The sequence below is a fragment of the Oncorhynchus kisutch genome, linkage group LG6 (genome assembly GCF_002021735.2).
Source record: "Oncorhynchus kisutch isolate 150728-3 linkage group LG6, Okis_V2, whole genome shotgun sequence".
Classification (NCBI taxonomy): domain Eukaryota; kingdom Metazoa; phylum Chordata; class Actinopteri; order Salmoniformes; family Salmonidae; genus Oncorhynchus; species Oncorhynchus kisutch.
In genome coordinates, this window is record NC_034179.2 from 45,391,840 (window position 1) to 45,410,225 (window position 18,386).

At 42.2% G+C, this 18,386-nt stretch overlaps 1 protein-coding gene across 2 annotated transcripts in view; it reads right to left on the reverse strand.

Moving 5' to 3' along the window:
• Nucleotides 1–18,386, reverse strand: part of LOC109892904 (unconventional myosin-VIIa) — an 85,459-nt gene that overhangs the window by 23,933 nt on the left and 43,140 nt on the right. For both annotated transcript variants that reach the window (XM_020485770.2, XM_031826790.1), the window contains 7 exons: nucleotides 14,765–14,884; nucleotides 13,600–13,803; nucleotides 10,498–10,677; nucleotides 3,430–3,528; nucleotides 2,986–3,113; nucleotides 1,760–1,886; nucleotides 1,435–1,554 (listed from right to left, as the gene is read on the reverse strand). In XM_020485770.2, the coding sequence (XP_020341359.1) occupies nucleotides 1,435–1,554; nucleotides 1,760–1,886; nucleotides 2,986–3,113; nucleotides 3,430–3,528; nucleotides 10,498–10,677; nucleotides 13,600–13,803; nucleotides 14,765–14,884 (978 nt within the window). The remainder of the gene's footprint in view (nucleotides 1–1,434; nucleotides 1,555–1,759; nucleotides 1,887–2,985; nucleotides 3,114–3,429; nucleotides 3,529–10,497; nucleotides 10,678–13,599; nucleotides 13,804–14,764; nucleotides 14,885–18,386) is intronic.

The following is an 18,386-nucleotide window of genomic DNA, read 5'->3' on the forward strand; positions in this document are numbered from 1 at the left end:
AGCGAAGAGTCCAGATCTGAATCATATCTAAAAACCTATGGAGAGATCTGAGCACAGCAGTTGGCGGAGGGCACCCCTCAAACATTGAAGAATTAGAGCAGTTTGCTGCTGAAAAGTCGGTGTTTGTCAGCAGCACACTTCGCCAAAGGCTGTGCAACCAAGTCCTAGCTCCGGGGTGCAAATAATTTAATCTTTGCCATTTGTCTTTATTTTCTCAATTAAAATTCTATACTTAGGTAACAAAATTGTATTGGTTCTGCAATTCAGAAAATCCCATAACAAGGTGTGGTGACCAAAAGTTGAATTTAAATTTCAACACATTTTTTTAGAAATAGGAAATCATTTAATTGCAAGGGTGGCAATATATTTGCAGTGGTGTAAAGTACTTAAGTAAAAATACTTGAACGTACTGTCACGCCCTGGTCTTAGTATTTTGTGTTTATATATTTATTTGGTCAGGCCAGGGTGTGACATGGGGTTATTTTGTGTTGTGTTGTGGTATTGGGGGTTTTAGTAGGTATTGGGATTGTGGCTGAGTAGGGGTGTCTAGCATAGTCTATGGCTGCCTGAGGTTCTCAATCAGAGTCAGGTGATTCTCGTTGTCTCTGATTGGGAACCATATTTAGGTAGCCTGGGTTTCACTGTGCGTTTGTGGGTGATTGTTCCTGTCTCAGTGTGTTTGTATTCACCAGACAGGCTGTATTAGGTTTTCACTTTTACTTTTGTTCGTATTTTTATCCATTAAACATGTATCGAACTAACCACGCTGCATTTTGGTGTGGTAGATTTGGTGTGTAGTACTCTCCTTCAACGGAAGAAAGCCGTAACACGTACTAATTAAGTATTTTAGGGGGGTATCTGTACTTTACTATTTATATTTTTGATTACTTTTACTCCACTACATTCCTAAAGCAAACAATGTACTTTCTACTCCATACATTTTCCCTGACACCCAAAAGTACTCATTACATTTTGAATGCTTAGCAGGACAGGAAAATGGTCTAATTCAAGCACTTAAAGAGAAAATCCCTGGTCATCCTTACTGCATCTGATCTGGCGGACTCAATAAACACAAATGCTTTGTTTGTAAATGATGTCTGAATGTTGGAGTGTGCTCCTGGCTATCCATACATTTTAAAAACAAGAACATCGTGCCGTCTGGTTTGCTTAATATAAGGTATTTGAAAAGATTTATACTTCTACTTTGGATACCTAAGTATATTTTAGCAATAACATTTACTTTTGAAAACCAAATACTTTTTTACTCAAGTAGTATTTTACTGGCTAACGTTCACTTTTACTTGAGTAATTTTATATTAAGGTATCTTTACTTTTAGTATGACAATTGGACACTGATCTCAATGTAGCATTTTCCACCTAATAATATGGTTCAGAACTTCCCCCATGATTCACTGATCTTAGACCTGTGCGTACCTGCAGCTCGAGCCAAGATGGTGGCTGGGTCCTGGTGCAGTTCACAAAGGTCCTCCTCAACCTCTCCTCGCAGTATGGAGCGTAGCCTGGCGGACCACTGATCATGAACGTACGCAAATACTGATGGAGGGAGAAGGGGGGGGGGTCTCAGGGGTTAAAGACCAATGAGACATCCTGGGGCACATTCAGTGGATCCACTTTCAATTCATCAGGAGTAGACCAAGACAAACGAGACGTGTGTGTGTGTGTGTGTGTTCGCACCCATATATGCATACATGTGTATATACGCTGTGTGTGTGTTATCGTCGTAAGACGAGGGTCTTACTTTGACAAACTTCTCAGAGGGAGCGAAGCAGCCAGCGCAGAGAGAGAGCAGGATCCAGCCACGTGCATGGCTACTCTTAGATGGGTTCTGGGTCAGCTGCTTACAGATCTGACAGTAGATCTCATCCCTGGTAATAGACACAACAGCCAGCCAATAACAGTGATGGTTAGGGCTCCCCATATTCAAACTAGCATACCACCTAGAATACACGTCCAATATATTACTTAATAATTTCTTCGTGACAGGTGCAAACAATTACATTTACGTAATTTAACAGATGCTCTTATCCAGAGCGACTAACAATTGGTGCATTCATCTTAAAATACTGTAGCTAGTTGAGACAATAACATATTACAATTGTAGTACATTTTCCCTCAACAAAGTATTTATCAGCTAAGTCTGTGATACTAGCAAAAAACTCAGTGGGAGTTATTTAAGATAGTGTACTCTTTAAAGAGGTAGTGTTTCAGACATTTTCGGAAGATGGGCAGGGACTCCGCTGTCCTGAATATTGGGGTACCAGAACAGAGAAGAGCTTTGACTGGGCTGAGTGGGAGCTGCCTTCCTGTAGCGGTGGGAGGGCCAAGCGACCAGAGGTAGCAGAACGGAGTGTTCGGGTTGGGGTGTAGGGTTTGAGCATAGCCTGAAGGTAGGGAGGGGCAGTTCTCTTGTTGGTCCGTAGGCAAGCACCAGGGTCTTGAAGATGATGCGAGCTTCGAATCGAAGCCAATGGAGTGTGGGGAGGAGCCAGGTGACATGGGTTGAACAGGTGGGATGCGGCATTCTGGATAAGTTGCAGCGGTTTTATGGCACAAGCGGGGAGTCAACAGAGAGTTGCATTAGTCTAGATGGGAGATGACAAGTGCATGGATTAGGACCTGGCCGCTTCCTGTGTGAGGAAAGGTCGTACTTTACGGATGTTGTAGCGGATGAACCTGCAGAAGCGACTATCTGCTTTGATGTATGAAGAGAACGACAGGGTGTTGTCCAGGGTCACGCCAAGGGGCACCGTGGAGTTATCAACTGTGATGGAAAGGTCTCAGAGCGGGCAGGCCTTCCCCGGGAAGAAGAGCAGCTCCATTTTGTCGAGGTTGCACTTAAGGTGGTGACAAACATCCAATCACTATGGTGGAAGCTCAGATCATCAATGAAGGAGGGGAGGCATGGAAAGAACAGATTAAGAATGCAGAGTAATTGGTAGAATAAGTCAAAGGGTCGTAGGTCACCTGAGGACGGGCCTTAGGATGCCGTTGCCGATGATGAAGTGCAGCTTCTCCAGGTTGGAGGTGGGCCGGTCCTCCAACATGCTGTTTCCCTGTAGGCTGTAATCACCGTCCATCAAACGCCGGGTCACCTATAGGGGAGAAGAGGAGGCGGTGCCAACAGGGAACATTGGTATTGGTAAATGCTGAGTTGGCAACGGGGGGGATTTGGATTACAGGGGTACCCACAGATGCTGAACACCCCCATAACAAATCAGAGTACCCATATAATCTGTCAAATATTAACATGGGAATATCTATAAGCAGCAACAAGAATGTTGATCCAACCCACTATTTTTGGGATTGTGTGGCTCAGTTGGTAAGAGCACGGTAATGCTAACTGCCATATACTATCATTATGATGTTTTTTTACTATTATTATTATGAAAGCTATAATGAGACACAAACCTCCTCAGTGATCTTGGACTTCCTCTTCAGTGTGAGAGAGACCAGCTTGTGTCTCACACTGTTCTTCTTTTGCCCACCACCACCGTCATTCGAGCTGTTCTGTAAGAGGGAGAGAGAGGGGCGTAGTTGAGCTTTATGTTGTCTGTAAGTCTGTCTGTGTCCTGGATGACATACACAAAAAAATCCACCCATTCTACCAACGTCCTCCTTCTCATCTCCTCAATAATCATTATGAAATACTAGCAGCCTATGACTGAAGGCAAACAAGAGTCGTCTTGGGTGTGGGGTTTGATGTGGGTCTTTGCCATTCAATTACAACAAACAAGTGCAGTAGTGAGTACAGCGAGGTAAGCTATGCTAGCGTTGCTATGGATAGAACAAAGATTTGAAGTTGAGGACTTCTCCCCTCCTGACTGACACACCATCTCAAGATGGTCAGCTAATTTAGTTCTATGTGTAGGCTAAAGCCTGACCTAGCTAGCATAGCTTGTTGATAGCTGCAGCTGGCTATCATATCTAGCTGATATTTCTCTGCCAAATCAGTTATAGCAAGATAGCAAGAGCCTGGAATGTGTTTCATAAGTAACTCATTCTACAGCACCTTGCTACGAAAGTAGCTTGCAACTTAGTTTCAACGTTTCATCACGTACTGTAAATTTACACGTAATGTAAATATAAGCGCAACATGTAAAGTGTTGATCCCATGTTTCATGAGCTGAAATAAAAGATCCCAGAAATGTTCCATACACACAAAAAGCTTATTTCTCTCAAAATGTTGTGCATAAATTTGCTTACATCCCTATTAGTGAGCATTTCTCCTTTGCCAAGATAATCCAGCCACCTGACAGATGTGGCATATCAAGAAGCTGATTAAACAGCATGATCATTACACAGGAGTATTTCTGTCTGATTGGCGCCCACCCATGGCTGCACCCCGCCCAGTCATGTGAAACCCATAGACTAAGGCCTAATTAATTCATTTCAATGGACTGATTTCCTTATATGAACTCTAAATTGTTGCATGTTGCATTTATATTTTTATTCAGTATAGTACTGGGTTGGACCCCCTTTGCCTCCAGAAAAGCCAGAATTTTTTATGAGCATGGATTCTACAAGGTGACAGAAACGTTCCACAGGGGTGTTGGTCCTTGCTGACACGATGGCATCACACAGTTGCTGCAGATTGGACAGAGGTACATTCGTGCTGTGAACAGCTCGTTCCATCTTATCCCAAAGATGCTCTATTGGATTTGGTCAGCAACAATGTTCAAATATACTGTGGCGTTCAATCTTTGCTCAATTGGTATTAAAGGGTCTAACATGTGACAGGAAAACATTCCCCACACCAGTACACCACGGCCATCAGCCTGTACTGTTGACACCAGGCAGGATGGGACCATGGGCTTACACCAAATCCTGACTCTGCCATCAGCATGAAGCAACAGGAACTGTGATTCGACGGACCAAGCAATGTTTTTCCACTCCTCAATTGTCCAGTGTTTGTGATCGCATGCCCACTGTAGCAGCAGCTTCTTGTTAATTTTAGCTGATAGGAGTGGAACCTGGTGTGGTCGTCTGCTGCAATAACCCATTCATGACAAGGATCGACGAGTTGTGCACGATTCTTGCCATTCTCCTTCCACCTCTCTCATCAACAAGCTGTTTTCGCCCTCAGGACTGCCGCTGATTGGATGTTTTTTGTTTGTCGCACCATTCGCGGTAAACTCGAGAAATCATTATGCATTAAAAGCCCAGGAGGGCCGGCCGTTTCTTAGATAATGAATCCCGACGCTCAAAGTTGCTTAGGTCACTCGTTTTTCCCATTCTAACGTTAAATCGAACAGTAACTGAATGTCAAATCTGTCGTTCTGCCCCTGAACAGGCAGTTAACCCACTGTTCCCAGGCCGTCATTGAAAATAAGAATTTGTTCTTAACTGACTTGCCTAGTTAAATAAAGGTAAAAAAATAATATATATATATATATATATATAGCAAGCCACAGCCACGTGACTCACTGACTGTAGGAGCAATCTATTCTCGTGAATGGGATGTACCTAATAAACTGGCCACTGTGAGTGGAAACGATTTAAACTACTGTGAGTTGAATGACCTCAGTCTTCAGTCAGCTCAGCTGTTCTACAACATAATATTCTATAGCTGGCTCATTGTGTCTCGTCTCAAGTCCGCTGATAGATCTTTCCCGGGAGACAAATCCCAGAACTAATATCCCTACAGGTGTAAACTACATGTGGACATGGCACAAACGTCGCCCACCTTGAGTGTTGATACATCAACCATTTATTTTAGTTGGGTTACAAAGACAAAATATTTTTTTGCTGTAGATCTCATATTGATGTGCTTATAAAGACAGTATGCCTCCACTTTACCAAACAAATCTAAATCAGTTGTGTGTAGAGTACAACTTCAGCTGTCTAACCAGAACTAGAATGGCATTTGTATTTCTTTTTGCCCTAATCTAAGGATTTGGCTGTCTAACACATTGACATGCACAGCTCTCTGGGTGAGGTTCTGTCTTCAGTGGGTGAATAAGTCCCTTTGTCTATATCATGTGGTGAAATGTCATTCAGGAGCAGAGCCCCACCTGTTTTGCATGTTATTTTGGCATTAATATGTGTCACATATCAGTTTACATCAATGTAAAAATATATAATCATAAAAACTTATTTGGGATTGTTGTCCCTTCCACAAGACGGTTGAGCTAACATAGGCTAATGCAATTAGCATGAGTTTGTAAGTAACAAGAACATTTCCCAGGACATAGACATATCTAATATTGGCAGAAAGCTTAAATTCTTGTTAGTCTAACTGCACTGTCCAATTTACAGTAGTTATTACAGTGAAATAATACCATGCTACTGTTTGAGGAGAGTGCATAATTTTGAACATGAAAAGTTATTAATAAACAAATTAGGCACATTTGGGCAGTCTTGATACAAAATTTTGAACAGAAATATGATGGTTCATTGGATTGGATTAATATATAACTGCTGCCATCTAGTGGCCAAAATATAGACTGCACCCGGCTGGAATAGTACATTATCACCTTTCTCTTGCATTTCAAAGATGATGGTACAAAAAAATACAATATGGTTGATTTTTTTTCTTTGTATTATCTTTTACCAGATCTAATGTGTTATATTCTCCTACATTCCTTTCACATTTCCACAAACCTCAAAGTGTTTCCTTTCCAATGGTACCAATAATATGCATATCCTTGCTTCAGGGCCTAAGCTACAGGCAGTTAGATTTGTGTATGTAATTTGAGAAAATTGGGGGGGGAAGGGGCGGATCCTTAATAAAGCCTCTAAAAAACTGTGTCACAGCCTGCTGTGACCGGGTGGCCCAGCGTCCTCCGGGCTAGGGGAGGGTTTGGATGTCCTTGTTTCATCGTGCTCTAGCGACTCCTTGTGGTGGGCCGGGCGGCTGCAAGCTGACTCCGGTCGTCAATTCGATAGTGTCCTCCGACACATTGGTGAGGCTGGCTTCCGGGTTAAGCGAGCAGTGTGTCAAAAAGTAGTGTGGCTTGGCTCTCGACCTTCGCCGAGTCCGTGAGGGAGTTGCAGCGATGAGACAAAATCGTAACAACAAATTGGATATCACCAAAAAGTGGATAACGCCATGAGCCAGAAAGGTTTTAATACATTGGTCATGCTGTCAATCCAGCATGACTTCTGCCACGTTCAAAACAACTGGAAACTCGGAACTGGGAAACCTAAGACTTCAGTGAGTTCAAGACAACTGGGAACTGGGTAAATACAGAAAATAATTTTGAACTGTCATCCAACTTGGAATTTGGGCCTCTATCTAGAGCTCACAAGAAGGACCGTCGCACCACTTTCCTATTCAGGGGAACACAGCACAGCAAGGTGAGTCCAAAAATGTAATGTATGCTGCTGCATAAATTATGTAATATCCCTGCTGTTGGGACAGCTTTATGTAGGCCAAAACAGTTTGTGGGCACCGTTTGTCACGTTATAGTGCAATGAATGTATTCTTTAGTGTTGTGTAGCGGCTTCCATAAAAAAAAATATGTTTAGTTAGCCCCTGCAAGATTTACATGCTAAAATCACCCCTGAATGTTATGGACATGTGCAGTCAGGTGGCAGAAGTGGTGGAGTGCATGACACTCCATCCTGGATGTGACAGAGTTTGCCTTATGGGTCCAGCAGGCAGAGTTCAATAAATACAATCAGATGTGAGATGCAGGAGGGCCCTCTTCTCAAACTGAGTAGCATACAGAGTAATATAAGAAGATTGCAATTGCTGAACTTCTGTAGATATTCTAAACAAAGTGTAACAGTGTGATATAGAATAAACCATCCATCACATAATACTGTACAAGCAGTGTTCTGCTAATACAGTGCATTCGGAAAGTATCAGACCCCTTTTCTTTTTCCACATTTTGTTAAACCCATTTTTAGAATAAGGCTGTAATTGTCGTCGTCCCCCCCCCCATCAATCTACACATATACTTATACTTTACTTATTTTCCACCATAATTTGTAAATAAATGTATTAAAAATCCTACAATGTGATTTTCTGGATTTATTTTCTCATTTTGTCTGTCATAGTTGAAGTGTACCTATGATGAAAATTACAGGCTTCTCTCGTCTTTTTAAGTGGGAAAACTTGTACAATTGGTGGCTGACTAAATACTTTTTTGCCCCACTGTATATCTATTATTTTTTATACATTGTTTGCCAACTGATATGTGACATGCAAAACTTTTTTATATATTTTTTTTGCTAAAAATGTAGGGATCAAAACAGGTAAGGCTTAGCCCCACCTGACCTGAATGACGGGTGCCACTGTTCACAAGTAATACAACAACTGATCTATTACCTGTGTGATCATATAGCCTACCTCAAATTTGGAAATATATATATATTTTTATCCTGAACAACAATTTATTGGCAGGGCAATTCAAGCAAAACCAATATGCGGTAATAATGATTTGGGCCTATAGCCTACTTTACAAACATCATTGCTACAGTACTGTTTTTAATTGGTTAATGCTGCATTTGGCGTATGTTTTTAAGTCATTGTAAAAAAAATCTGAGTTGTAGATCTCGACTTGCACTTTGACTCAAACGGATTTTGACTCAAAAGGTTTGTGACCACTGTTCTAGTGTTTTCCCAGTTAAGACTATCAACTTTTCCCTCTACTGTGGCAATTGTGATCGAATCAACGCAATATTAACCACTTTCAATGTAACATACAGAAACAAAACAAACTACTGTAGGCAAGAGATTTGTTGTAGGCAGAAAGCATCAGAGTAGGATTCTATTGTATTGGCACGCACTACTCAACACGTACTCTATACAGACCAGTGCGGCATAAACAATCAGAGCTGCAGTAGGCCAATATGCACATTTTGTTCATATACTTTGTTAGTTAGTGAGTTATTAGCCCAGTTATAGATCATTTGTAGTCAGAAATAGGGGAGTAATTGCTTCCTACAAGAGCACAAAACGTGTACATTTCTAGACATCTTTGAAAAGCAAGTCAGGTATAGATCTTTTTTTTCTTTCTTAAAGGTGGCAGTGTTGTATTTTGAGACAGACTTGAATAAGCTAAGTAGCCAATAGGCAGAGAGTAGCATAATTTGTCTGATTCTGTGTAATAATGGTATGGGAATAATAATGCATTTTATTTTGCAAAGTGGTTTCTTGCATCAAATAACCCAACAGCGGAGCAGGTTGAGAGTTTAAAGTTCCTTGGTGTCCACATCACCAACAAACTATCATGGTCCAAACACACCAACAGTCGTGAAGAGGGCACGACAACACAGTTTCCCCCTCAGCAGACTGAAAAGATTTGGCATGGGTCCCCATATCCTCAAAAAGTTCTACAACTGCACCATTGAGAGCATCCTGACCTGTTGCATCACCGCCTGGTATGGCAACTGCTCGGCATCCGACCGTAAGGCACTACAGAGGGTAGTGCGTATGGCCCAGTACATCACTTGGGCCAAGCTTCCTGCCATCCAGGACCTACATACTAGGCGGTATTAGAGGAAAGCTCAAAACATGTTAAAAGATCGCAGTCACCCATGTCATATACTGTTCTCTCTGCTACCGCACAGCAAGCGATACCGGAGTGCCAAGTCTAGGTCCAAAAGGCTTCTTAACAGCTTCTACCATCAAGCCATAAGACTGCTAATCACTCTACCCCTACCTACATGTACAAATTATCTCGACTAACCTGTACCCCCGCACATTGACTCCGTACCGGTACCCCTCATATATAGCCTCGTTATTGTTATTTTATTGTGTTATTTTTTATCTTATTTTTTACTTTAGTTTATTTAAGAAATATTTTCTCAACTCTATTTCTTGAACTGCATTGTTGGTTAAGGACTTGTAAGTAAGCATTTCATGGTAAGGTCTACACCTGTATTCGGCACATGTGACAAATAACATTTGATTAGAACATCATTTTCAGTTACCTCCTTGTCTGAAGGACAAGTGGATAAACAGGTTAATGTCAAGCCCTGTGTTCAATACAGCCCTCATGGAATGTAGGCCTATATTGAAAATCACACTTTGGATGCTACTGTAGGCTGAATGATAGAACAGCTATTTCCATGTTAAAATTTAATGGGCTGCATTTTCTCCATTGTTTCTGATGGAAGGCCACTCTGGTAGGCCTGCAGTATGATCAAATAGCCACCGTAGTCTACTTGACCACTGTTAAAACTGTAACTTAAAGCGAGTACAACCTTAGTGTTCACAGTAAACGCGCGCTAGAAGTTGCAAAGACTTTTCACAACATTCAAATTTGGGCCCAAAAAAAATCACAAACACCTTTTTGCACACCTCCCCCAGACTCCTCAACCCCACATTTTCTTGCGTCCTCCCTTTCATCCCTTCTCTACCCACCCCACCACACTCTCTCTCCTCTTCTCACTCATTTATCTCCCCTTTACCCCCTCCCCCACTCTTCCCACCCACATTCTATCCCTTGTCTCAACTATCTTTAGGAGAGGGGAAGCTGATCCTGAATCTGTACCTAGGGGAGGCTTCACTTCGGCGCTCACCCTCACCTCTCCCTCCACAGTCTGGAGCTCCTGCAGCTCTCTCTTGTAGGTCCTCTTGCTCAGCGTCTCGTAGATCTTGGTCATGACGGGGATCTTCTCTGAGCCGTCACTGATGGCGGTGTGGTACTTCGGTTCAGGCAGGTCCCCCATGAACCTCAGCACCGTGATCCATACCGCAAGGGCTGCCTGGGGGATGGGGGGATTGGGATTGGTTTTCAAGAGATTGTTTGGCCAAATTGCTCAATTATAGTGCATTCGGAAAGTATTTAGACCCCTTCCCTTTTTACACATTTTGTTACGTTACAGCCTTATTCTAAAATTGATTAAATTAATGTTTTTGCTCATCACTCTACACACAATACCCTATAATAACACAGAGAAAACAGTTTCTGACATTTATGATAAATGTTGATATTTTTTAAACAGAAATATTTGTATTTTATTTACATAAGTATTCAGACACTTTTCTATGAAACTAGCATTTTAGTTCAGGTGCATCCTGTTTCCATTGATCATCCTTGAGATGTTTCTACAAATTGATTGGAGTCCACCTGTGGTAAATGAAATTGATTGGACGTGATTTGGAAAGGCACACATCTGTCTATACAAGGTCCCACAGTTGACAGTGTATGTCAGAGAAAAAAACAAGCCATGAGGTCGAATGAATTGTCCGTAGAGCTCAGAGACAGGATTGCGTCTAGGCTCAGATCTTGGGATGGGTACCAAAACATTTCTGCAACATCGAAGGTCCCCAAGAACACAGTGGCCTCCATATTTCTTAAAAGGAAGAAGTTTGGCCACTCAGCCAAACTGAGCAATCGTAGGAGAAGGACCTTGGTCAGGGAGGTGACCAAGAACCCGATGGTCACTCTGACAGAGCTCCAGAGTTCATCTGTGGAGATGGGAGAACCTTCCAGAAGGACAACCATCTTTGCAGCACTCCACCAATCAGGCCTTCATGATAGGGTGGTCAGAAGGAAGCCAATCCTCAGTAAAAGGCACATGACAGCCCACTTGGAGTTTGCCAAAAGGTACCTAGAGAACTCTGGCCTGAATGCCAAGAGTCACATCCGGAGGAAACCTGGCACCATCCCTACGGTGAAGCGATGGTGGTGGCAGCATTATGCTGTGGGGATGTTTTTCAGCTGCAGGGACTGGGAGACTAGTCAGGATCGAGGGAAAGATGAACGGAGCAAAGTACAGAGTGATCCTTGATGAAAACCTGCTCCAAAGCGCTCAGGATCACAGACTGGAAGGAAGGATTACCTTCCAACCAAACAACGACCCTAAGGACACAGCCAAGACAATGCAGGAGTGGCATCTGGACAAGTCTCTTATTGTCATTGAGTGGCCCAGCCAGAGCTCGGACTTGAACCTTATCGAACATCTGTAAAGAGACCTGAAAATAACTGTGCAGCTACGCTCCCCATCCAACCTGACAGAAAGGATCTGTTGAGAAGAATGGGAGAAATTCTCCAAAAGCAAGTGTGCCAAGCTTGCAGCGTTATACCCAAGAAGACTTGAGGCTGTAATCGCTGCCAAAGATGCTTTAACAAAGTACTGAGTAAAGGGTCTGAATACTTATACTCATTTTTTATTTTTTGTATATATTTGCAAAAAATTCTAAAAACCTATCTTGCTTGTTTGTAGGTGACCAAATACTTATTTTCCGCCATAATTTGCAAATAATTTCATAAAAAATCCTACAATGTGATTTTCTGGATTTTTTTCTCTCCATTTTGTCTGTCATAGTTGAAGTGTACCTATGATGAAAATTTACAGGCCTCTCTCATCTTTTTAAGTGGGAGAACTTGCACAATTGGTGGCTGACTAAATACTTTTTTGCCCGACTGTACATATATGTATATATATATTACACACATATATATATATAATATATATATATACATACATATATTATATACATATAGTATACATATATTATATACATATTATAGTATTTTGCTCCCTGAGTCAATACATACTAGTCACAACTTTGGCATCGATTACAGCTGTTGAGTCTTCTTGGGTAAGTCTATAAGAACTTTGCACACCTGCATTGTGCAATATTTGCCCATTATTATTTTCAAAATTCTTCAAGCTCTGTCAGATGTTGGTGATCATGGATGGATAGCAATTTTCAAGTCTTGCCATAGATATTCAAGCAGATTTAAGTAAAAGGTGTAAATTGGCCCCTCAGGAGCAATTCACTGTCTTCTTGGTAAGCAACTCCAGTGTAAGTTTGGCCTTGTGTGTGTTGTAGGTTATTGTCGTGCTGAAAGGTGAATTCCTCTCCCAGTCTCTGGTGTAAAGCCGACAGATTTTTTTTTTTTTTTGCCTGTGCTTAGCTCCATCCCGTTTCTTTTCATCCTGACAACCCAGTATCTGCTGATGTCAAGCATACCCATACCATGATGCAGACACCACCATGCTTGAAAATAAGGAAGCAGTTAGTGCCTTGTTGCATACAAAATGTATGTTTTCAAATATTTGTATTCTGTATATTTGTTTTTTTGTTTTCACTCCGTTAGGTCATTATTGTGGAGACACTACAATGTTGTTGATCCGTCCTCAGTTTTCTCCCATTACAGCCATTAAACTCTGTAGCCATTTTTAAATCACCAATGGCCATCCCTGAGCAGTTTCATTCCTGTTCTGCAGCTCAATTCATCTTTGATGTGTATTGGTAGTTTAATACAGGGATTCCCAAACTTTTTCCACTCGGGCCCTCCTTCCAGCATTGGGGAACAAGAGGTCTGAATAATTGTGTAAGGCACTGTCTGTATTGGATTCCTGACCCAGTAAGCAGTATTTGGACAGACAGCCATCTTTGGTTTGGTTTAACTGGCTGCAGTCACCAAATGTTAACTTTAGTATGTTTGCCCCCCCCCCTCCACACACAAAAGTTCAGTTAGGTATTAGCATGTTCTTAATTTCGTGCCCAAATGATCTGAAATTGATTGTGTGTGTGGGGGGGGTAGCCTTAGTGGGGTTAAGGTAATATTCAGTTAGACACTCATGACTCAGGGCTCATTTGCAAAGCTGTAGGACCACAATGGCGAACACACACACGATTGGTAAAAGGTCAGAAATAAGAGGTCAACTCACCAGCTGGTCACCCTCATCCTCATGGAAGAGCAGAGGCTGCTTGAGCGGGCGCCGCACGTATTTGTGTGTGGTGGTGCCCTGGAAGTACATGGTGGCGAACTTGGAGAACTTGTACTCAGACAGGTCCTCTTTCTCGTCGTCAGGCAGAGGGAGAGCTTCGTCTAAATCCTCCTCCTCCTCGGCCCGCAGAGCCACTTCCAGGTCCTACAACACACCCATGTAAACAGACACAGAGACATGCACAGAGGGAGGGTCGCAGGCACGCAAAGAGGCACATGTGCGCACACACACACACAGGCACACCAGTGGCATAGTGCAGTTTTACACTGATACAATTTTTTTGAGGTCTGAGAAAAGGATCTTGTTTTGCCATGGGGGAGAGAAATGTACATTTTATAGCTAATCTCATGTTATTTTACATATTGTGCCGTGAGCTGGAGAGAAAATGTTGCTCTTTTAGAGCTCAGGGATTCTGGAAAGATGAGAAAATCTCAACATTTTCCACAAAAATATGGACAACATTTTAAATATATATTTTGATAGACCAAAGTATCAGCCTCCTAATTATACTTTTTTTAAATCGTAAAGTGCAACTAACTGGATTTATGTCAACTCTGCCAGACACCATAAGGCATTTCATTTTTACAATTATTCTCCAACAAGTGTTTAAAGGCCTTTGCTGTTTAATTTGAACAAATCTGTAATACAAATCTCAAAACTTATTTTTGTTTTGGTTTATAGCACTATTAAGAGTTCCAGCATTTTTCTATATTTTTTCTAGAAATACTTCCATTGTTTAAACATATGTAGCAGAACAGAGGTCTTGTGGTCTTGTGGCACTACATGTAATGAGGACATGAATAAGGGTGTAGTTGACCCTGATGAGAGCTGTTTGGGGGGGGGGGGTCCTTGCGGAGGCTGCGGGTGTGTGTGCCAGTGAGCCAGTGAGGCACACATGGAGGCAGGGATACAGGCTGGTGCATCCCCCGACCCACCCACGCACACAGACAGACATATACATCAAGGCACACAGACACACACATCCTACATCTAAACCCATACCCATTACATCTATACCCCTACCCCTTGCACATACTCCACTGTACCTACACAGACAGTATCTACTGCCCTACTCCCCACCACCCCCCCTAACCCCCCATCTCACCTCGAAGCCGGCCGGCCCCTGTCCCTCCAAATTGGGCAGTGCCCCTGTGTTCCCCAGGAAGCCAAACATCTGGTCCACCATGTCTGAGTGGTCCACCGGCTGCTGCCTCTCTCGCTCCACCTGTTGGGTTGAGGTTGAGTTATAGGCACAGAGTAAAAACAAAGGACAACATCAAACATATACAATGGGGCAAAAAAAGTATTTAGTCAGCCACCAATTGTGCAAGTTATCCTACTTAAAAAGATGAGAGAGGCCTGTAATGTTCATCATAGGTACACTTCAACTATGACAGACAAAATTAGAAGAAAAAAAATCACATTGTAGGATTTTTAATGAATTTATTTGCAAATTATGGTGGAAAATAAGTATTTGGTCACCTACAAACAAGCAAGATTTCTGTAACTTCTTCTTTAAGAGGCTCCTCTGTCCTCCACTCGTTACCTGTATTAATGGTACCTGTTTGAACTTATCAGTATAAAAGACACCTGTCCACAACCTCAAGCAGTCACACTCCAAACTCCACTATGGCTAAGACCAAAGAGCTGTCAAAAGGACACCAGAAACAAAATTGTAGACCTGCACCAGGCTGGGAAGACTGAATCTGCAATAGGTAAGCAGCTTGGTTTGAAGAAATCAACTGTGGGAGCAATTATTAGGAAATGGAAGACATACAAGACCACTGATAATCTCCCTCGATCTGGGGTCAAAATGATCACAAGAATGGTGAGCAAAAATCCCAGAACCACACGGGGGGACCTAGTGAATGACCTGCAGAGAGCTGGGACCAAAGTAACAAAGCCTACCATCAGTAGTAACACACTACGCCGCCAGGGACTCAAATCCTGCAGTGCCAGATGTGTCCCCCTGCTTAAGCCAGTACATGTCCAGGCCCGTCTGAAGTTTGCTAGAGAGCATTTGGATGATCAAGAAGAAGATTGGGAGAATGTCATATGGTCAGATGAAACCAAAATATAACTTTTTGGTAAAAACTCAACTCGTCATGTTTGGAGGACAAAGAGTGCTGAATTGCATCCAAAGAACACCATACCTACTGTGAAGCATGGGGGTGGAAACATCATGCTTTGGGGCTGGTTTTTCTGCAAAGGGACCAGGACGACTGGTCCGTGTAAAGGAAAGAATGAATGGGGCCATGTATCGTGAGATTTTGAGTGTAAACCTCCTTCCATCAGCAAGGGCATTGAAGATGAAACGTGGCTGGGTCTTTCAGCATGACAATGATCCCAAACACACCGCCCGCGCAACGAAGGAGTGCCTTCGTAAGAAGCATTTCAAGGTCCTGGAGTGGCCTAGCCAGTCTCCAGATCTCAACACCATAGAAAATATTTGGAGGGAGTTGAAAGTCTGTGTTGCCCAGCAACAGCCCCAAAACATCACTGCTCTAGAGGAGATCTGCATGGAGGAATGGGCCAAAATACCAGCAACAGTGTGTGAAAACCTTGTGAAGACTTACAGAAAACGTTTGACCTCTGTCATTGCCAACAAAGAGTATATAACAAAGTATTGAGATAAACTTTTGTTATTGACCAAATACTTATTTTCCACCATAATTTGCAAATAAATTCATTAAAAATCCTACAATGTGATTTTCAGGAATCTTCTTTCTCATTTTGTCCGTCATAGTTGAAGTGTACCTATGATGAAAATTACAGGCCTCTCTCATCTTTTTAAGTGGGAGAACTTGCACAATTGGTGGCTGACTAAATACTTTTTTGTCCCACTGTAACACAGGGTACTCTATGTGTAGCTTGGACAGCATGAACCGATCTGGGACTGACTATTGCATATGCAGGTGAGGAAGAGAACCAAAATGGGTAATACATTGATCATGTCAATAGTAAAAACGTAAGTCAACAGAGTACGATATGAAAGTTTACCAGATAAACTAAACTAAAGACAAGATATTGGGTAGTAGTAATATTGAATAGGTTAATTAACATCTCTGGGATATGTTGGACGCTAGCGTCCCACCTCGCCAACAGCCAGTGAAATTGCAGGGCGCCAAATTCAAAACAACAGAAATACCATAATTAAAATTCCTCAAAAATATAAGTATTTTACACCATTTTAAAGATAAACTTATTGTAAATCCAGCCACAGTGTCCAATTTCAAATAGGCTTTACGGCAAAAGCACATCAAACGATTATGTTAGGCCAGCACCTAGTCACAGAAAACCATATACCGTAATTTCCGGACTATAAGCCGCTACTTTATTCCCACACTTTGAACCTTGCGGTTTATACAATGACGTGGCTAATTTATGGATTTTTCCCGCTTTCACAAGATTCATGCCGCCAAAAAACGGAGCACCGTCACATAATGTGACGTAAATCGAGCGCGCTCAAACTTCCCATCATTCTGATTACGGTAGTAATTTTGTCACCCTCATCATGGCAAAGACACGGAGAAATACATATGATGCAGCTTTCCAGTTGAAGGCGATCGATCTGGCTGTTGGAAAAGGAAATAGAGCTGCTGCACGGGAGCTTGGCCTTAATGAGTCGATGATAAGACGTTGGAAACAGCAGCGTGAGGAACTGACTCAGTGCAAAAAGAAAACAAAAGCTTTCAGAGGGAAGAAAAGCAGATGGCCCAAAGTATTTGCAGCCACTCGACATCAGTGTAAATCGTGCATTTAAGGTGGCGCTCCTTGTTCAGTGGGAGGCTTGGATGACAAGTGGGGAGAAATCCTTCACTAAAACGGGCCGCAGGCGAAGAGCAACTTATGGTCAAGTCTGCCAGTGGGTCCTGACAGCGTGGAGCATTGTCAAAAAATCCACTATCATCAACGGGTTTCGAAAGGCTGGACTGCTGCGTGTTGAAGGGGCAGCATGAGCTCAGCGGGGTATTTGCCTCCGGATGAAAGTGACGAGAGCGACAATGAAAACGATCCAACATCGGATGAAGCAATTCTGAGGCTATTCAACTCCGACACCGAAGGAGATGACTTCAGTGGTTTCAGTGCACAGGAGGAGGAAGATAGTGACCAATGACTTTCTTGGTAGGCTACTGTTTTAATTTTTGTTACAAGCCGTGTTTCGTTAAAGCCTATTTATTTTTGTTACAACGCCGTGTTTCGTTTAAAGGCTGTGTAAAGTTAATTTGTTTCAATGTACCGGTAGGCACCTGCGGCTTATAGACATGTGCGGCTTATTTATGTACACAATACATATTTTTTAATAATTCAGTGCGTGCGGTTTATATTCAGGTGCGCTTAATAGTCCAGCAATTACGGTAGCCTTTTTCCAGCCAAGGAGAGCCCTCACAAAAGTCAGAAATAGCGATTAAATGAATCACTAACCTTTGAAGATCTTCATCAGATGGCACTCACAGGACTTCATGTTACACAATAAATGTGTGTTTTGTTCGATAAAGTTCATCTTTATGTCCAAAAACCTCATTTGAAATTGGTGTTTTATGTTCAGAAATGCATTGTCATCCAGTGAAAGTGCAGAGAGCCACATCAAATTACAGAAATAATCATAATAAACATTGATAAAAGATACAAGTGTTTTACATGGAAATTTAAGATAAACCTCTCCTTAATGCAACCGCTGTGTCAGATTTCCAAAAAACTTTATGGAAAAAGCACACCATGCAATA